At 44.0% G+C, this 22,135-nt stretch overlaps 1 protein-coding gene and 1 pseudogene across 2 annotated transcripts; one reads left to right on the forward strand and one right to left on the reverse strand.

Annotated features, from left to right (window-relative positions):
• Positions 1-862: 862 nt before the first annotated feature.
• LOC129865720 (B-cell CLL/lymphoma 6 member B protein-like) lies at positions 863-6,427 on the reverse strand. 2 transcript variants are annotated; one of them, XM_055938687.1, is made up of 11 exons: positions 6,226-6,427; positions 5,762-5,848; positions 5,404-5,630; positions 5,057-5,302; positions 4,558-4,749; positions 4,023-4,415; positions 3,756-3,877; positions 3,443-3,589; positions 3,101-3,243; positions 2,688-2,825; positions 863-2,382 (listed from the first exon to the last, which is right to left on the reverse strand). In XM_055938687.1, exons 2-11 carry the CDS (start codon positions 5,792-5,794, stop codon positions 2,242-2,244), a joined length of 1,782 nt encoding a protein of 593 aa, XP_055794662.1. In that variant the 5' UTR covers positions 5,795-5,848; positions 6,226-6,427; the 3' UTR covers positions 863-2,241. The 2 variants fall into 2 exon arrangements, with proteins under 2 accessions (XP_055794662.1, XP_055794663.1); XM_055938688.1 differs by having other exon boundaries at positions 3,452-3,589; positions 6,226-6,424.
• Positions 6,428-10,008: 3,581 nt separating this feature from the next.
• LOC129865723 (thyroid receptor-interacting protein 6-like) lies at positions 10,009-21,072 on the forward strand (annotated as a pseudogene).
• Positions 21,073-22,135: the final 1,063 nt, after the last annotated feature.

The following is a 22,135-nucleotide window of genomic DNA, read 5'->3' on the forward strand; positions in this document are numbered from 1 at the left end:
CTATATTATTGACCAGGGCTCTGGTCAGACTAGGGCTTGGTCAGAAGTAGTGCACTGTATAGGAATAGGGTGTCACAGATGAGATCATCAGGTCCTTCTGCCTGCCACAAGCCCATCACAGAGCAGGAACTGAGGGTGACAGACGGTTGGAGAGTTCAGCAGGGGCCACTGCCCCCTTCACCACAGGAAGCAGTATGCTATCACATAGTGGATGGCAGTGTGCACTCCGCATTATAGCCCTGCCGGAAACAGGTGCCCAGGACTCTATTGTTCCTTCCCTCACCAACAGCCGGACCCAGAGAGCGGTTTGAGTCATCGTTGGCTCCTCTGCAAAAGAAGTGAGTCATGGGGGTTTGAAGGCTGAGTTAATGGGAGGAAGGAAGTCTAGGGAGGAGATGTGTGTGTTTTTGGTTTTGCTATCCTTGTGGGGACCAGTCGACTTTGGGGTTAGGTTTAGGGTTACAATTAGGTTAGGGGTTAGGTTTAGGGTTAGGGGTTTAGGGTTAGGGTTAGGGGTTTAGGGTTAGTTTTAGCCTAAGGGTTAGGGAAAATAAGATTTTAAATGGGAATCAATTGTTTGTTCCCCACAAGGATAGTAAAACAAACGTGTGGGTGTATGTGTGGATTTGGAAAGTCCTAGATCCCTAAATCCTAAATCACTCAATATTAGTATGGCAGGTAGAATGCTGAGTCCAAAATGATATTGAATATTTAGATTGCATCCATATCTTATGTCCGAATCTTTTCAGATCAATACAGTAGTACCATATCGTTGTTTCCTTAACGGGGGTACAGGTACTTAGGCATACACAAGTCCTCACACGTTCAACACCTACAGTACAACTTAAAAAGATACAACTCATTTGTAGTTAATGGCAATCAATTTCATTTAATTCGTATAAAACAGTCCTTGTCTTTGTCCAGCAAAAGAACACCATACAATTTCAGATATCAATATCATCTCTCATCCATTTTTTTACAGTAGCATTATCTAGCTTTTATGCTCTGAGAGCCCATATTCCTTCATATACAAGAGACGGAAGTCCTTTGCCTGCTTGGACTCCGAAATAAAATTATAATTAATCACGGATGACAAGTTATAATCTTACATTTAAATAAAAAGCTTTAGAAAAACACAGCAGGGATGTAACGGGCAAAATATCTGATCCAATATGACACGTCATTATACAAAGGCCCCAAGTATGTAAAAAATAAACATTAGTTAAAAAGCTATTTAAAGCTGTCACAATCGGGGTAGTCTATTCACATGTTAGTGCTGAGGGCATTATGATCTTTGACCTATCTTTGTCTACATTGTTATGCAATGACATTTTTGTAGTGTCCCTTCCAAATACTCAACGATCCCCAATGTGTCCCAGTCCCAAAAAATACCTGTGAGACTGGAAAATAAATAAAACAATGGCACAGAAAACTTTCTTTCACTTGCTCTATCCATTTCTACAGCTCCCAACCTCATAGCAACCTACTACATCATTCTCTCTATCACTCTAATACAGTCAAATCCTAATTTCATGTTCTTAACGGTCAAATCTCTCTCTCTCTCTCTCTCTCTCTCTCTCTCTCTCTCTCTCTCTCCCTCTCTCTCTCTCTCTCTCTCTCTCTCTCTCTCGCTCTCTCTCTCTCTCTCTCTCTCTCTCTCTCTCTCTCTCTCTTTTCTCTTTTCTCTTTTCTCTTTTCTCTCTCTCAAACTGATGGGCTACAAAACATTCCATACTACTCCCAGTAACTCTCGTCAGCTCTCTTGACAAGATCCACGTCATGCTGACCTAACTCATACAGGCCCAATACCTCACTGACAGCATGTAGAGGAAAGGCATCAGCATGCTATCGACATATCAGCTCAGATCTCTGGTCCTGCCATCTTTCCCCAAATCATATTAGAACATCATGGCTTGATTGGCTAATCACATACAGGACCCATGTACTTCCAACTATATGTTTAGGTGTTATAATGGCCTCCCTAGCCAGTGGGTGAAACATACTTGAGAAAAATACAGACAGGCAGTCTCGAATGGCACCCAGCCCTGGTAAGAAATAGTGCCCTATATAAGGTATAGAGTGCCATTTGTGATTCAGCCATGGACCATAATAACACAGGAGACACTAGGGTGGTAACAGATCAAAAGATCATGATTTGATTGACAGAAATGTTAGGGTCATGGCTGGTATCTATTGGGTTTGGGGTTAGGGGTTAAAGGTCCGGGTTCAACGGGAAGACATTTAACAGGCCTGCAGGATGGACTGGTAGGGGTCGGCCAGGACCTTGTAGTGGATCTTGTTGTTGGTGACGGCGCCGTGCTTCTGCCTCAGGTGGAGACGCAGCTGGCTCTTGTGGCGGACGTGCAGGTCACACTTCTCACACTGGGAGAGAGAGGGGAGGGGAGAGGGCAATGTCATGGCATCATAATGTTGTTGATGTTGATCTATTTGATCTATTGTTGATCTATTTCGTCATGGAACAACTGTTTGTATTGCAAGAGGTCAAACACAAGAGGTGTGCGTGCCTGCGTGCATATGTGTGTCTGTCTGCACACGTATGTGTGTGTCAAATCAAATCAAATTGTATTCGTCACATGCGCCGAATACAACACCTTACCATGAAATACCTACTCTCAAGCCGTTAACCTACAATGCAGTTCTTTGTAATGTGTGAGTGATATACTCACAGTATAAGGTTTCTCGCCAGTGTGAATACGCAGGTGGCTCTTCAGGGTCTGCAGGTGACGGAAGCGAGTGCCACAGGTGTGACAGGGATAGGGCTTCTCCCCTGTGTGAATCAGAACATGGGCTCGCAGGTGGGCCACCTGTAGGATAACACACATGCACGGGTCAGCCAAATGAACATTGATAAATAACGTATAACATAACATAGCCAAAACATAAACCAACAACTTTGACTTCGACCTTACACACACACACACACACACACACACACACACACACACACACACACACACACACACACACACACACACACACACACACACACACACACACACACACACACACACACACACACACACACACACACACACACCCTCTGTTCAACACCTGTGCCTCATCTGTGGTGGGTCCTCACCTGAACGAATCGGGTCCCGCAGGTATCACAGTGGTAGGGCTTCTCTCCAGAGTGGATGCGGGAGTGAGTCTTCAAATTGGCGGGCCGGTTGAACTGGGCGCCACACACGTTGCAGCGGTACGGCTTGTCGCCGGCAGCAGGGGCTGGAAAAGAAGGGAAAGAGAAGTTCAATGAAACACACACATCAACTACCTGTGGGGATAATCAACTGTAGTCATAATGCCTAACTGTCCAAACTGCTGCATTGCCTCCGTTCGTTACGATGATGGTAAATGGCACTCAAACATCATGTCATGGAGGTGTGTGTGTCAAATGACCACATCATCAGATGTCATTGGTTACCTGCCTCACCTGTGCAGACAGCCTTTATCACGCTCAGGTTGCCGGAGTAACGGAATGGCAAGCCGTAATTCTTGCGCTTGATTGGGTGTTGGCGGTGATGGGCAGCCTCTGGCTCCAATGGGCGCGGTGCCAGATAGCAAGGCGAGGCTGAGAGGCAGAGAATATATACCAATACGTATCTCATATATTTACATGTGACACGTATGTACATTGTAAGCATACAACACAAGCATGATCTCTCACTGTTTAGCTGGAGAAAATAAGTGTTTTACATGTCATATCTGCTGCTGCTGAGGTAGTAAGGTTGTAGTACCTGTTCCTTCCTTGTGGGTGGGAGGCTCCATGGGGTGGTCCGCAGAGTGTGCTGACAGCCCTGTGAGGGGCACCAGAGGAGGGCTACGTCCAGGGACATCATAGCAGGAGACGTGCCCCTGCCTGGAAGACGGAATATAGTCATATTGTCAACAGTGCCAATCAGTGCCAAGTTAGCCCACTTCAACTATCTCCTTGGATAGTTTATTTGGTCAATATGACTTGTTGGTTTTAAAATACCAATATTGCATAATAATTGACAACACACCTGTCAATTTGGCCAGATCCTTCCCCTGGCCACGCCTCTATAGTTGGCTTCAATGTCACTTCCATCCTATCAGAGTTGGGGGTGTGCCTAAACTGCTGCTGGACCTCCTCAGGCTCCTCCTCCTTCATCGTGGTTATGGCACAGAGGGGATTGAGGATGATGTACTTGTATTTCTTCCAGTTGCAAGCCTTAGGGTCAGGGCTGCTCTTGGGTTCACCCAAGTTACAGGTTTGGGACTCAGCAGGAGAGTTGGGCTGGCAGCTGGAGCACGATGGGCTTTCTGGAGAGGGCGTGGGGAGAGGGGATTCAGGCTCCAGCTTTAGTTCCTTTGACCTGGGCTTACGGGTCAGGAAAGTCCCTGGCTGCAGAGAGGCCCGGATGTCTCCAGGGACCCTGCAGGAGAAAAAAAGGAACTCATGTAATGAGCAAACTGAACATAGACAATGGCACATAGAGACAAACACACACACACACGGTACTGACAAAGAGAGAAGCAGACACATGTACACACACACTCATTCTTTCTCTCTCTCACCTGGCTGAGTCAGGGCACATGCGGCCCTCAGCTTCCGCTGCGGGCTGTGAGGGGGTGGAGACAGCGAGAACAGACGGGCGGGGTCTTCCATTGATAGGGGGATTGGGAGGAATTCCCCCTGAGGGTGCCTCAAACACTGCAGACACCGTGGAGTCCAGCTCCACTTGAGGGGGCGTCCCTCTCATCCTCTCACTGTGTGGGGAAACAAAAGGAACTGTCAGGTAACGCCAGTCAAAACCAATTAACTATAGACCATAGGGAAATGATTCGTTAACATAGTTTCGACCAGCAGCCATGGCGCCTGTAGGACAGATTTAGAAGCCTATTTAAAGCTTAAAACGTTTACAGCTAACTGCCTATTCAAGTCTACCCCAAAGTCTCTAGCTGACATGGTATTTCAGTAAATTCCTTTCCCCATGGGTGATTTTAGTTTATCCTGTTAGCTAGCATCACCACTCCCCAAGGCTCACCCATAGACTAATAGAAAAAAGGGGCTCACATGTGTAACATGAAAGCTCTGCAGGTGTCGGCCACGTGCTCCATCTGCAGGTAGGTGGCGACGGCGAGCACCCCGGGGACGGTGTGTGATGTGAGGGGCAGCCGGGAGGTGTACATGAAGTCCAGGAGCAGGGAGACGCTGGAGGGGTCCAGGGAGTCAGGGAGAGACAGGGTTAGGGCCTGGCCTCCAGCACCACTCTGTACGGGGGATGACACACGATGGCAGTACAGGGAGTAGAAGAACCCACTGAGAGAGAGAGACAGAATGTGCAATTTAGTGCAAGAACAAGAAGAAAAAGAACAAGAAGAACAAGAACAAGAAAATGACATATTATCCTCTGAGCTGACCTGCAGGCAATGAGCACAGCACAGTGTGCCTGCAGTTGGGCAGTGCCCACCACGAGGGTGGCATCGGTCAGAATTTTCCGGTGCCTCAGCTCATTCAGATTCAGCAGGACGTCGTTGGAGTGGCGCGTAAACTCCTTCACATATCCCTCCGCAGCAAACGCATCAGACGCCACCACCGCACGCCTTCCTCCAACCTGGTATCCCTCCACCACCTGGATCTTGCTCATCTTTTGTTAGGGAGAGGAAGGAAAAAAATATATAACGGTAGAGTTACAATGGCACCATGTATTATATTCAAGTTTCTCAAATGTACAATGTACTGTCCCAGTCAAAGTGCAGCTCCCTCACATTGACCTACCTTGTTGAGGAAGGCACCAGCTAGAGAATACATAGAGGGCAGTCTCCTGGACGCCTCTGCTAGGTGAGACCAGCTCCCTACTCGTACCTGCAGGAAGCAAAACATGACGACACTGAAACATAATGCAACTTAATATGAAACACTTCATGCACAAGACATGGATCTCATTACATCATGAAAAATACCTTTGAAATGTCAATACATCCCCATTTATAGGATGAAATAACTGCCATGTTGTAGTAAAAATGTAGCCACAAAAATAGATTCTTATCGACAACATAATTCACCCTCCAGGTGAAACCATGTTGAAAGAATGTACTTTTAGACAGAAAAGCGGTAGAACTAACATCCCTGACGCCGGTTTCAATCACACCAATCCAGGCAACCCCTAAAGGTTATCAAACATCATGAAACATGATCGAACCCTTAAAAAACATCAACAAAACATCTAGGTAACCACTCACCCCGACCAGCAGGGACGAGAACCAATGTGCACAATGCTGACCTTGCAACCCTCAGTCCAACTGTCAGGTACCTCAATATAGCTAGCCCAAGATATAACCTACCACAGTTGTCTGAGAAAGACTGTGGAGGTTAGCCGGAGGGAGGGGAGTCTTTATAACATAGCGCAGGAAGCCGCATGCAGACCAGCTCCACTCATGTCCTCTTTCCTCAACGGTCCACACGTACCCTGGAAGCTGTGCTGCCTGCAGGAAAAGGCCAGCCGGCAGGGTATTTTTAGTGGACTATTAGTTTTCCTAACCCCATAGTCTCTGCAAACAAAGTAATGGCAGGAAAGTGGTGTGAGTAAAACAAATATATATGAGGATCCGAAGGGAATAGGGATTATGTTGCTGAGGGTGAGACTCTACAGGAGCTGAACCTTAGGGTCAGAGAAGACCATCCTCCATCACCAACTTCTTCCTCCCCATGAACCCTCTCCAGGAAGTTAAAGAACACCTACATGTTAGATAAACAAACCTGGTTCCAAACTCAAAACCTGCCCCTCGGGAACTGAGGCTCTTCAGATATCAGAGAAGGGATCGTTCCTGAAATGTAACATTGTATAGCAGAAGCCATTGACTTGATGGATTTAACGTTGCACTTCCACATACATCAGGCTGGAACCTTTTCTTTCACACCAGACGCATATAGTACCCTTACTCAACTCACTGCAACTTAGGGTGAGCATACAGCAAAATCTGTGCTATTTTACAGACAGAGACTCGAAATGACATAATGTATACCTCTTAGTCATGCAGTCATAAAGAGTATATTTCTGAGGTGACAGATCCAGGTGAACATAAAGTTATGAGCGCTCCATAATGTCTTCCGGAAGCTTCTGGCCGACTGCCTGAAGGGAGAGGCCAACGTGTTATGGGCACTTAGAGGAAGGAAACGGGAGAGTGTGTGGGGGGGGGGGGGGGGGGGGGCAGGGGGGCGATATGGGAGATACTCTCTCCCTGGCTTGCAAAACAACAACCGCCAAGACTGTTAGAAAAGCAGAGGACAGATGCGCAGGAACTGCCGAACACACACACACACACACACACACACACACACACACACACACACACACACACACACACACACACACACACACACACACACACACACACACACACACACACACACACACACAAACACCATATATGAATGCATCCTGCGAGGCGCACCAAGAAGAGGAGGAAAACGCCCGCGCAGGACATCCGTCAATAATAAGTGAAGCAGGAGACATGGGGAGGGGACGAGGGAGGGATGCAAGGGGGGGGGACGACAAAGTGTCAAAGGTCAGCATTAACTTAAAAACAAGTGGAAAAGTGACCATATTAAGCACAGCCTTGGTTCACAAAGAGGTGCATGACATTACAACACACAGAGCTAATAGACGGGCTGCTTCAGTGCACCATGAACTTGTATTTCCTTCAGATCAAATAACTCTGACGGAACTGGAGGACCTTGAGCGAGTTTCAAGGCATCTGTCGGTCGGTCAAGACCAGAAGGAGATAAGAGTCAAGAGAGAGAGGCCCGGCCTTGCAGAAACAGCAGAGTCCACAGGGATGGTGCGAACTGCAAACCTGAAATTTCAGTTTCTGTTGAATGTGTTTTTCTTTTTGATCGTTTTGTGGTTTTATAAGCAGTGAGAGAGGGTAGGTTTTCCACCATTTAAGGAAAACAAGCTTTGAATCTGTCGAGATGATGCAGATAATACTCCCTGATTCGTATTATTGAATCTCTGTAATAGGGTGTTAAAGTTATTATGCATGAAACAACAAATTCTATTTATTTCATGGGCTGTTGAAGCCAACCCAAATCAAATAGAAGAAAAATACTTCCCTTTAAAAGGAGACCAATGGTAATCCCATTTTTCTGTCAGTGAAAAAATTATTTTGTAGGAGTTGAAATATATGTGTACAAGCTGCAAACAACGACAAATCAGCCAATATGGCCATGTTTGGGTATAAACCCATAGTGTAAATGCGAGTCGGAAGCAGAGTGTTTTGCGAGGGGTGTTGAGTGCGTGTGGGTGTCCTTGTGCTTTTATTTGTTTTGATGGAGGCCAGATCAATTGTGTCTTATAAAAAAGGAACAAAATAAAAAGATGAAAGAAAAACAACATTTAAGAAAACAGAGAAAAAGATGTAGCCTGGGTCTAAGATACTTCCAGGCATTGTAAGAGGAACGGAAGAGGGGGGCGGTTGAGGAAAAGTGAGAACATTACTAAACAGGTTCGCCAATGAGCGGAAGCCATTCAGTCTGTCCAGTTGGCAAGGCTCTGCTAGCTAATGGAGACTTCCCCTTGTTCACCCAATCTGTCAGAGTCCACTACTATGCCCATGTAAATGATAGGAGCTTTATAAAAACTTTAATTTGGAGGGTTGTGGTTATTGTAGTGTGTTATGGTTATCGTTCTGATACTGTATGTACAGACCGGTTGGGTGAAACATCACCTCCGTACAGTAACATTGTGGTTATATAATCAAGGGCAAAGGTCAAGAATCTTACCAAATAAAACAAGACAGAGTTAAAGAGTACAATTTAAAGAACACTCTAAAATGCTTAGCTTTTTTGATTATGCATATAGGAATTTTGTCTCCTTTAGATGGTGGTAGGAATTAGAAAAAAATAACAGAAAACCGGTGCCATGAAAAACAAAGCAAAACATATTGAAAAAGAGCTTCCTTTGAAGCACTGTCTGGGGACATAGGCGAGTGGGCGAGACAGAGAGCAAGCGAGAGAGATACAGTGCCTTCGGAAAGTATTCATACCCCTTGACTTTTTCCACATTTTGTTACATCCTTATTCTAAAATGTATTAAATAGTTTTTTTTCCCTCATCAGTCTACACACAATTCCTTTGACCTCATGGCTTGTTTTTTGCTCTGAAATGCACTTGCAACTGTGGGACATTATATAGACAGGTGTGTGCCTTTCCAAATAATGTCCAATCAATTACATTTACCACAGGTGGACTCCAATCAAGTTGTAGAAACATCTCAAAGATGATCAATGGAAGCATGATGCACCTGAGCTCAATTTCGAGTCTGATAGCAAAGGGTCTGAATATTTATGTAAATAAGGTATTTCTGCTTTCGCTTTGTTTATAGGACATTGTGTGTAGATTGATGAGGAAAAACATATACTTAATCAATTTCAGAATAATATGTAACAAAATGTGAAAGAAGTTAAGGTGTTTGGATACTTTCCAAATGCACTGCATCTATATCTATCTATCTATCTATATATCTATATATCTATATATTTTTTTGCAAAGGCTTCTTTGCAACATGAAGAACATTGTTTGTCAATTGCAAATTCCTAGGAGCCTATCAGGTGCAGATGTAAGGCTAAGAATTTAATTTAGATTCTAAGAATCTGAATCGACTCACACGTTTTTGAAGTCGTTTTTTTTAGTAAGAGTGGGATGTCCTAAAGCAGGATCAGCTAACAAAATGGACATGTCCAAATATGTCTGACATGGGCTATGCATTGGGCCATAACTGATCAAAGACTGTGCCTGTGCCATGCAGTCTCTGCCATTACAGTCTGTGACAGCATGAGCAGTGCAGTTGAGGTAATCTCCATTTTGAAGTAGTACCTTTTCATCTTCACAACTAGCTGATCCCTCTGTAATGTACAACATGCAGCACGTCATACCCCATCCTCCTACTTCAGGCATGTGCTCATGGTCCACCACGTTTTTTTGATTTACATTTTTTATTAATAATAAATCAATACAATCATGGTTCACCACGAAGTTTACGACCACTAGGCTAACGCACGTCACACATTTGAAAGGCTATGATGAGCCAGCTGAAGGCCTGTGATAAAAGCAGGATCCATGAGAAAGTAGGTTACTAGACGAAAAAAATAAGTAGCTAACTTTACAGAGCTACTTTTATTCTACACCGATTAACTCAGTTTAATTTCGCGTGCTTGTTTTCAACAAGTGTAGGCTATCCTTCATGTGTAGCCCAAACAAGTAAACAAACATATCATTACGGTAATTGTTGTAATTTACCTGCATTATCTCGCATGTAGACGTCAGTGTAACTGACCAATTTGATATCCCTCTAGGCGACATTGGCGCTGCAGCAACCAACATTTGATTAAAACTGAAAAAGTGAATCATTTTCTAGACATAATTAGGTTAGCCTGTAAACTAGCGTACACATGGTCTTTGCCTCAGCGTAATTTGACAAAGCAATAGTTTCTACATTTGATCGTGTATAAAGTTGCGGTGCAAGTATGCTGGCTATAAGATGTAACATTGCTTGTACGTGATCTAGCCTCATTGAAATATCTTTCGTTTGTAAATGAGTATGAAGACGAGGAGACCGAATGCTTTGGGATTTTAAGAGGTAGGACAGCTTTATTCCAGCCTATTCGTCGTAGCCTACGTCCCAATCGCAGTAGTCGTGTTATTGTTTTAATTGCAGAAGTTTTGGTAGGCTGGAATTACAACAATGTATAGTTGCCATTGCTGAAAAAAATGTATCAACTCTAGCGCGCTCCAGCTCTCCAATTTACGTTTGACAGTTAGCTCAAATCCAAAAGTGCGGTTATCATGATTATGCAACTGATATCAAGTTGGTCAGTGGTAAGACTAAAACAAATTGCTTTTAATCACAAAATGATAACGCCGCTGTGATAAATTAACCGGCCCAGCAATCCTCGGATTTGAGTGTGTGCTCAGCCGGATTTAGGTTTAATTCAGATCGGTGGGAGGGACAGCTACTCCATAACATATAGACCATGACTCCAGCCATTAACTTGTAGTTAACATAATGCAGACTACGTTATACATTTTATAGTTTATAAATATGAGGTGTAAAGTAGATTAATTATCACCATAGGGGCTGTCATGGTCAAAGTTTGGTGAAGAATGTCTTGTATCCTAATAAGATTGTAGGCCTAATTACAGTCCCATCCTTACAGCTGTACCCTACCAGTCAGTGGTTTTATTTTTTTCCACTGCCTTGTGTATTTTGTTATGAACCAGGTCCAGGTGCCTAAGCAGAGACATCATTATACAACATTTCCTCTCTTGTTTTTGTTGTTACAATGTAATTTGGGATCATTTAGAGTTGAGTGTAAACATCAGAGACAATAACTATTGTAGTGGATACAGACCCATGGGTAATAGTGGGATAAGTCATAGGTTTCGCACCTGTGGGATTTGTGTGGGTTTTTGAGTGTGTGTGTGTGTTGGCGCACTCTGTGGAACAGTGGTATACTACATAGCTAAATCAATGAGTTTGCCAGCTACCTTTGATAAACAACCAGAAATTACTATAGACTTTCTGCTTCAATAAAAAAGTAAATTGGACCCCCCCCAGGTGCATGTTTTGGCTTTTGCCCTAGCACTACACAGCTGATTCAAATAACCAACTCATCAAGCTTTGATTATTTGAATCAGCTGTGTATTGCTAGGGTAAAAATAATAATGTGCTCCCAGGGCAACCCTGAATCAGGCTACACTCATTTCAAGTTTCTTTCCAAAGAATGCAGTGTTTTCTGAATATTTAGGCAAGTTAGCTGGCAAACTCATTGATCCTGCTTTGTAGTATAACCCTCTGGTGTCTTTGTTGGCTGGAATTCCCTTATGGTTGGGAATGCACTATCAAACTGTATTTGTCACACGCTCCGAATACAACAAGTGTAGACCTTAATAACATGCGCCGAATACAACAAGTGTAGACCTTAACATGAGCCGAATACAACAAGTGTAGACCTTAACATGCGCCGAATACAATAAGTTACTGTGAAATGCTTACTTACAAGCCCTTAACCAACAGTGCAGTTTACCAAATAAACTAAAGTAAAAGGTAATAGAAAGTAACACAATAACCAGTACTGAGTCAGTGTGTGGGGGTACAGGTTAGTTGAGGTAATCTGTACATGTAGGTAGGGGTGAAGTGACTATGCATAGATAATAAACAGCGAGTAGCAGCAGTGAACAAAACCAATGGGGGGGGTCAATGTAATAGTCCGGTGGCCATTTGATTAATTGTTCAGCATTCTTATGGCTTGGGGGTAGAAGCTGTTAAAGAGCCCTTATTGGTCCTAGACTTGGTGCGCTGGTACCGCTTGCTGTGCGGAAGCAGAGAAGACAGTATGACTTGGGTGACTGGAGTCTCTGACAATTTTATGGGCTTTCTTCTGACACTGGCTATTATATAGGTCCTAGATGGCAGGAAGCTTGGCCACAGTGATGTACTGGGCTGTACGCACTACCCTCTGCAGCGCCTTAGGGTCAGATGCCGATGCAGTTGCCATACCAGGCGGTGATGCAGCCGGTCAGGATTTTCTTGCTTCTCAACTATAAGCCTATTGTTAAACCACGTATGTGAGTTGACATAGGAAATCCAGGTTGAGGCATCTCTGGGTTTACAGTGCTTACCTGTGACATAAATATGCAAACAGCAAATATGTTGGTGTGGCAGTTTAAAAAAATCTAATTGCCAAAATAGGACAGTGCAGGTCTTTTCTTTTTATTATAAGAACCGTATTAATACCAGCATGTAAGTGTTTTGTTATAGTTTTAAATTGTAACAGTTTAATCACGACAACCTCTTTTTCAGAACCCTGACATGTCTGGTCCTACCAGGCCGCCTCCGAAGACTCTGGGTAGCCCAGTGAGACCGGTTCCCTGGATGTCCCAATCTGGACCAGCCGTGTACAGACAGCTGCCCAAGAAGGTCTCCTCGGACACCCTGCCCAAGTATGTGGTCTATGATCAGAACGGAGGGGGAGGAATTGCCACTAGGTACATGGCTTCTGGACCCACAGGTAAGAACAGTGGTGGGCCTTACATTAGGCTTGTGTGAAACCTTGCTATAATGAGAACTGTTGATGGACTATTGTGAAAATCAGAAGTTTGTTCTGTAGCTCAAGCCTTGGAGTAGAGCGTTGGACCTGACACACTACTGAGTACACCTACACCTTTGGTGATTAGCACTTGATGTAAATAAACATATTGATGTAAATAAATGTTTGTCATGTGGTTAATGTTAAGTGTGTACACTGTGGTTATTAAGTCTTGTTTGTAAATATAAAGTGCACTGTTTTGTATGTGTTCTACAGCTGGGCCCATTCAGCACCACCAAGAGGACCCAGGGTTTCACCCTAAATCTAATGACCACTACTACCAACCACCTCCCCAAGGGCTCAAAGAGGACCAATCCTTGAACCCTCACATGGACCGCTACCAGCTGATGGTAGGTTGTAATTGCATCTGTAGCCTGGAATTCCCACTGACTATTGGTCCATTTCTCCATGGTGTTTAGTGTAGTTTCTATGCAAAGATTTGTAGTAATGTAATTTTGTTATGAAGCCAGAAATTCCTCATTAATATTCAAATAAAAATGTATTGGGACAAAGGACAAACACATGTGCACATTTCTACATTTGCTCTACCTATTCATCTCCTTCTGTTGTGACATTTTATAAAGGTACCCATCTTTATTTTGTGATCCTGCTCAATTTTCTAAAGCACCGGGGACCTCCTGAGAAGCTGATTAGACACCACTCCAACAGTGATGCAGAGATTGACTCGCTCACCTGCATGCTGGCCGATCTGGACAGCCATCCACAAAACAGCGCACAGGTAGGCTACCTGACTGACTACATGGGACTGTGCTGAATGCTATAAAAATATATATTTATGGTCCCCTTTCATTCTTTCGCAGCTGTACGACAACGTGACTTACAAAAAACACATCTCAGGGGACCGCTACAAACCCTCAGCCCAGCCAGGAGAACCCTCTCAGGGCAGGCCGTCCATGGGATTCCCCCCTCACCCCCAACCCCAGTCCCAGTACCCTCCTGCACCCCCATACCCCAGCTATCCCCACCAGGGTCTCTAGTACTTCCCAGAGCCAGACAACACCGACGCCCAGGTCTCCAAACCCTACTCCCAGCCTGTTCCTGCCTCCTACACTACCGCCTCCACTCCTACTGGCCCGAGGTTCAGTGTCCAGGTCAAAACAGCCCAGCCTGTCACCTACTTCCAGACTGGTAGGCAAGCCGAACAGTCTTACACTCCTCCCCCACAACGCCAGCACGTGTTGTGGCCCCCGTCCCAGAATCAGACTGGCCCCCAGGGCTGGTACCCTCCACAACCCGCTTCCCAAGCCCAGGAGCTGCACTCTGAGAGGGGTTACAAGGGGAGTGCCGCAGGGTGTGGAGGGAGAGCTACCCAGTGCCCCATATCCAATAGAGGCCCAGAGACTCACCAATCAGGGTCAGGCTCAGCACCAAGCTCCGCCTGTCAGCCCAGTAAGGTGAGTGTCTGTGGAGTTCAAACATCTACTACTGTTTGTGGTGCCTCTTTTTTCAAGGTAAACTATGATTCTTTTTGAATACGTATCTTTAGTCTCTTGGTTTCACTGACCTAAATGGGAAAGTAAAATCTCTATGTTGATCTTTATGGAAAAAGTTAATATATTTGTCCAGCAGGGAACAGCAGCTCAGAGGCCAGAGGAGGAGTTGGACCAGCTCACTAAGAAGTTGGTGTATGACATGAATCATCCCACTACAGAAGAATACTTTGGTACGTTCCACTTTCTTTCTAATAAAATTGTATTTCCTTTGTGTTGACTGGACTGTTATTTACATCTTAATTTCTCCTTGGGTGACACAGTTAATTTCATTTCAACAATATGTCTCTCCCATTTGTCCCATACTACCAGGTTGCTGTGCACGTTGCGGTGACAACGTCCTTGGCAATGGCTGTATTGCCATGGAGCAGGTGTTCCACGTGAGGTGTTTCACTTGTGTCACCTGCCACGCTTGTCTCTGGGGGCAACCGTTCTACGCCCTGGACAAGCAGAGCTACTACGAGAGCTGTTACGTTGTGAGTGGCTCTGTCCTCTTTCTGTATTGAGAAGTCTCTTCTCCCTCTTTTGTTCTACATTTCTTTTTAGCAGTATTCTCTCAATTCATCAGTTGATCTCGCCTTATCTTTCGCTCTTTCTCGGCGTCTATCTCCATAACTATTGGCTTCTCTCTCACTCACACACTATTCTGTCGGAACCTGTGGTACCCCTCTCCCTCCCCCATCAGAGTGTCCTAGAGCGCTGCTCCAAGTGCTCCAAGCCCATCCTGGATTGTATCCTGCGGTCCATGGGCAATGCCTACCACCCGCGCTGCTTCAACTGCGTGGTGTGTGGCTGCTGCCTGGAAGGTGTGCCCTTCACCGTGGACGCCACATACCAGATCTACTGCATAGACGACTTCCACAGGTCAGCAACACGGATAGAACACACTCCTGATACTGACTGTATTTATTTATTATTACTCCCAATATCATGATATCCGATTGGTAGTTAGTCTTGTCCCATCGCTGCAATTCCTGTACGGACTCGGGAGAAGTGAAGGTCGAGAGCCATGCGTCCTCCAAAACACGACCCCGCCAAGACTCCCTGCTTCTTGACACACTGCTCACGTATCCCGGAAGCCCGCCGCACCAATGTGTCGGAAGAAACACCGTAGAACTGGCAACCGTGTCAGCGTGCATGCTCCCAGTCTGCCACTGGAGTCCGCTGGACCAATTGTGCGCCATCTTACGGGTCTCGAACCCGGGTCTGTAGTGTTGCCTCAAGCAGTGCCTTAGACCACTGCGCCACTCAGGAGGCCACTGACTGTAAATTAGGCATGTAATCAAATAGAACACTAGCATAATAATCTGCCCAATAGACGCATGTCTAAAACTTAAACTCGTAAAGTGTAGTTCAGAGATTAATTCGTCAATGGGAGACTTGATCCATTAAACTTTGAATTGCGCTTTGAGTGTAAGTTTTAGACATGAGTCTATTGGACAGATTAATATATCTGATTGTTAGTTTTCCACCCTCTGAGCTCTGTTAGTGTTGACACTGAAACTTCCTGCTTTCTGTCCCACACAGGAAGTTTGCCCCACGCTGTGTCCCACACAGGAAGTTTGCCCCACGCTGCTCAGTGTGTGGCCAGGCCATCATGCCCGAGCCGTGCCAGGAGGAGACTGTCAGTATAGTGGCGCTGGGCCGCAACTTCCACGTCAACTGCTATGTGTGTGAGGTGAGTGGTCACTGTGTGTGTGTTAGTTATACATCTCATTCTAGTTGAGTGATGTTTACAGTTTGGCAGGCCATCACGTCAAATGTTTACAGCCCAATCCAGTGTTCCTGGATTGACTCTGTGTGTTTTCTCTGTCCCCTCCAGGAGTGTGGTCTGCTCCTTTCGTCTGAGGGTGAGATGTGACCCCTTGGATGGTCACATCCTATGTAAGGGCTGCCGCGCCCAGCACAGATCCTCTCACCCAAAATCTCCACTGACTGATAACCAACTAGGAAGTCACCTCTGACCTTTAACCAATGACCCCTCAACCCTTCCATTATTTTAATCTGCTCTGCGGTAGAAGTTGCCCAAAGTAATAGATCTGGAATCAGTTCTACCCCTCTGACTCATCTTAACCACAAGGGGGAAATGTTATCCTGACTGTGTCTAAGGGCAACTTCACCCCCTTCACTTTCATCCTCTTATAGCCTTTCTTTATTCTTCAAATGCCCAAAGCTGAGGAATCAGTAGTAGTAGGCCTACTATTGAACCTCAAACTAACAGTCTTCAATATGAAGTCATTATTTAATTTCACTTGACCAGGTTTATTTGTACAGGTTCAAGACAGGGTATTGAAACATGGCTTGACAAATAGTTTGACCCCTTTCCTTATCCTCTGCTTTACACCATCACCTATCCTCTACATTCTCTACCCCTGCTCCCTTTCCACTACACCCTATCCCCTACCCCTCAGTCCCATACCAGTACTGTATAGAGCCCCTGACCTGCAGGCAGCAGGGGCTGCACTACCCCAAACCCTTGACTGCACCACTGCTCATCTCACACACTATCCTGCATGTTGCACACTATAGCTGTGTTTGAATACTCATACTTAACCATACTATTTGGGACGTGAATTGTCTATATAGTATGCTTATTGGTCGTTGTATGGATATAGTTAGTATGCCAAACGTGTCTAAATACTCAATGGAATCTTGCACCAAAATAAGAAGTATACATGCATAGGACACGGTGTCCGTACTTTAAGGCCCATAATGCAGTTCTTCATGAAATGGGCGTGGCTTCACATCGTTTTCAGATTTGAAGAAAATCGCGGAAAATATGCAGCAGCTGAAGTACAATGACAGCGGATACAAATTCATTGCTATAACTAATTATGAATAATGTTAATCAATGTAATTACTTTTTAAATAGTTACTTTACACGTTATATTGGCCGACAATGTGTTAGCTACGCTGGCCCACATAGCATATGGACGTCAGGTAGCCTAGTGGTTAGTGTTGGGCCAGTAACCGAAAGGTTGCTGAATCGAATCCCCGAGCTGACAATGTAAAAATCTGTCTGTCTGCACCTGAACAAGGCAGGTAACCCACTGTTCCCCTGTAGGCCATCATTGTAAATAGTAATTTATTCTTATCTGACTTGCCTTGTTAAATTAAAAAAATGTCATAACACCAGTATATTCAGGCGGTATGTTAGCTAGGTTACTTAAACAGTCGTTGCCTACTAAAACATAAAACTTGCCAGTATGTTAACTATAGGCTAACTACCCAACGTTTATTGACCTGATTATTCCCGTCATTCTTAGCTTAGCTAAATGGCCGCTTAATTACATTCTCTCGTCTGAGTGTACCAGAGCGCAGAATAATGAATTTACTAGCGCTCAACACCCGTTGAATATGGCCAGTGTTAGTAAACGTCGGCAAAAAAACGTACTTAAATTGTTGCCAGCAGCACAGTTAGTCACTAACGCTCTGGATAACATGAACACTGCATAATCAGATCTGCTAGGGCGAGTCAGTGGTCTTATTTGTCTGGAAGTAGCCAACATTAGCTTGGGTGCTTCAGTGCCGTTGTAAGGGTCAGAACGCTGAAATAAACCTTACTCCTCTGCCCGAGCGTCCAGTGTGCGCTCCGAGAGCGCAATGCTCTGAATTTACGAGTGCAGGCTGGCACTCCAGATTGAGTTTAAGAACACACCCGAAGTCGTAAAATGTCTAACTAGTCATTTACGCTAACTAGCTAGTAAGAGGTTGTATATTAACATTCACAACTTCCGGTAGACAGGCGAATAGCTACTACCCTCAACTGTAAGGATCCTATTTCCTTTACAGTATTCTGAAATTAACTAATCGTTTGTAGTACTCATTAAGTATGTACTATACAGTATGTTAGCATGGGTATTTCGAACACAGATCATGTCTCATACACACGATCCTGCATATGTTGCACACTGTCTCACACACTATCCTGCCAGACACAGGTGGGACATGAAAGGAGCTCTGTGGAGGATGATAAGTAGGTGCATTAGGTGATATTGAGGAAGAGCAGGATAATGATGAGGAATACAATGTCTTCCTTGCTGTGGGGTAACTGACCAGTCCAGATAATGGAACATATATTTTGTATTCTACTAAAGTCAATAACCTTGCTGAACTGCCTCATAAGCAAAGTGCACATATGCAAGGTATTTCTGTGACTGAGTTTATATTGCAGGTGGTTTTGGTTGTGGAGTGAAGGTGTTTGGAGACCTTTCATTTGAGAGCAAGTGGGTGTAGTCAGTGTGTTGTGCAGTGATTAAGAATCAAGTTTTTAGAAAGCAGACGGAAAGAAAGATTGGTTACAGAGAACATGATCAGTAAAGTCAATGCTTTGATCTCATTGGATGTTAATACAGTAATTTTTTTTTTTTAAATGCAACCTTTTTTTATAACTAGGCAAGTCGGTTTAGAACAAATTCTTATTTACAATGATGGCCTACCCCAGCCGAACCGGACAACGCCGGGCCAATTGTGCGCCGCCCTATGGGACTCCTGATCATGGCCGGATCTGATACAGCCTGAAATCGAACCAGGAACTGTAGTGACGCCTCATGCAGTGCCTTAGACCGCTGCGCCACTCGGAAGCCCTTATGCACTGTAGCCTGTCATATAATGGTATCTGGCACCACATGTCAGAACATAACATCGATATTGTTTTTCCCAGGACAACGTTTTGTATAATGATAATTGGTACTGCATTTCAGAGAATACCTTACTTGTATACCAGTCCAAACCCCCTCTTTTAAAATGTGAATGTGCTTTTCAGATGTTTTTCCTTTTTAACATTTGGGTTGATTTGATATGTTACAATGAAGATGATTAAGGTGCAATGAGGTATGCTTGCCGTTGTCTAAAAAAACCTCTTAAGGCTCCAACCCTTTTTTTCATTTTTCGCCTAAAATGACATACCTAAATCTAACTGCCTGTAGCAAGGATATGCATATTCTTGATACAATTCACTTGGAGGTTAATGAGAAACCGGCATCTCCATGCTGGCCACTTGGGCTGAGAACATCCTCTTGTGTTCATTATGGGTTTTTGTTTAAGTTTAGCCTTAGGACTTTGATTTGTGTTGCTAATCCTTGCCCTCATAGCACTGTCGACCATGTTTAAGTAACTCTTCGACATTGCAATTATTCACACATTGTGTTGATGTAATTTGTCCTTAAGATTCTTCGTCCCGCTGTCTTCATTTTGTAACAAAAAAACTGGTAGTATGATTTGACGATTTTGAAGCTTCTCTTCCAACTACATGACCCTTAAAATAACAATTGTTTCATTTGTCCAGAATCATGTTTTGTTTCAGTATTTGATTCTTCTCAGAGTATTGGTCATTGAGCACAATGATATGAAGGTCCCTGTGTTGAGCCCTGTGAGTTGCATTTTCCACTTTTTATTTATTTCAACTCATGTTGTACTGCTATTGTCACAAAGTCAATGTTTACCTGTGATATTGAGGTTAAGGGTCATCACTGTTTTCACTGTGTGTAATTGTTTTATGTTCCACAGCGTCGTGCAGAATAATCTCATTTGTCCATGAGCAGAACAACAGCAAATGACCTTGTGAAGATGCTGGAGGAAACGGGTACAAAAGTATATCCACAGTAAAACGAGTCCTATATCAACATAACCTGAATGGCTGCTCTGCAAGGAAGAAGCCACTGCTCCAAAACCGCCATTAAAAAAGCCAGACTACGGATTGCAATTGCTAATGGGGACAAAGATTGTACTTTTTGGAGAAATGTCCTCTGGTCTGATGAAACAAAATTAGAACTGTTTGGCCATAATGACCATCGTTATATTCGGAGGAAAATGGGGGACGCTTGCAAGCCGAAGAACACCATCCCAACCGTGAAGCATGGGGGTGGCACTATCATGTTGTGGGGGTGCTTTGCTGCAGGAGGGACTGGTACACTTCACAAAATAGATGACATGAGGATGGAAAATTATGTGGATATATTGAAGCAACATCTCAAGACATCATTAGCATTGGGTCTTCCAAATGGACAATAACCCCAAGCATACTTCCAAAGATGTGGCAAAATGGCTTAAGGACAGCAAAGTCAAGGTATTGGAGTGGCCATCACAAAGCTCTGACCTCAGTCCTATAGAAAATTTGTGGGCAGAACTGAAAAAGTGTGTGTGAGCAAGGAGGCCTACAAACCTGACTCAGTTACACCAGCTCTGTCAGGAGGAATGGGCCAAAATTCACCCAATTTATTGTGGGAAGCTGGTGGAAGGCTACCCGAAACGTTTGACCCAAGTTAAACAATTTAAAGGCAATGCTACCAAATACTAATTGAGTGTACTGTATGTTAACTTATGACCCACTGGGAATGTGATGAAAGAGTTAAAAGCTGAAATAAATCATTCTCTCTACTATTATTCTGCACGTTTCACATTCTTAAAATAAAGTGGTGATCCTAACTGACCTAAGACGGGGAATTTTTACTTGGATTAAATGTCAGGAATTGTGAAAAACTGAATTTAAATGTATTTGGCCAAGGTGTATGTAAATGTCCGACTTCAACTGTATGTCTTTTGATACACTGCTGTACTCGACCCTAACCTTTAACCTGTTCAGTATTATTTCACATGACAACCTATGAGAAAGTGACATACTTAGAACATTACAATAAGTTTATTTGATGTTTGATGTCAGTCATACACCAACATTCCAGACCGTAATGAATGCAAAAAATTAAGTAGCTATCATTTTACAATACATGTGTGACATTGTAAGAAATAGGTCTTTAAATGATCTAACATGAAGAAGAGGGGCTGCTTGGTGATGGTGAGGAGGTTCCGGCATCCTGCCTTGCGTTCCCGTTGGGTGAAGGGTAGCTGGTGCACCACCTCTGACCTCACCCAGAGTGCCTCCTCAAGGTCCGATAATACCTCGTTCTCCCCCGCGGCTGTGGTCATCAGGTCCAACATCTTCAGCAGGAGGGGTCCTATAGGGAATGAATGGAGTAGAAAACAATAGAATAAAATACAACTACAGAAACAGAGCTACCTTACAGGTACCATGGAATTTGAACTTCTTTGTTAACACAAGGGTTTTCATGGGACTACTTCTGTCAGTTGTTCAAGAACAAAAACATTTTCAGAAGCTTCATCAAATCATTTAACAAGTAGAAGTTATGGTCATTTAATCTGACCAGTCATGTTGAAATTGTGTAACTTTTGAGTTGCCAATATTACAGAATATCTTTCAAGAATGAATAAAAACACTATGCACATTTACCCTGTTTATACCTGGTTCTTACATGTGTCCTTTTTTGTTGTGGGACAAGCCATAGATCTCGCACCTGTGGGATTGTGCGAGTGTTTTGTTTTTTGAGTGTGTGTACACTATGTGGAACATAGTGGTATACTACTTAGCTGGATTAATGAGTTAGCCAGCCAAATGTAATGAACATCCAGAAATAACCATTGATTTCTTGGTTCATTAAGGAAGTTAAACTTTGATGTGTTTTTCCGGTTGCTGAGTC

This window comes from Salvelinus fontinalis, chromosome 11 (genome assembly GCF_029448725.1).
Source record: "Salvelinus fontinalis isolate EN_2023a chromosome 11, ASM2944872v1, whole genome shotgun sequence".
In the NCBI taxonomy this organism is placed as follows: Eukaryota; Metazoa; Chordata; class Actinopteri; order Salmoniformes; family Salmonidae; genus Salvelinus; species Salvelinus fontinalis.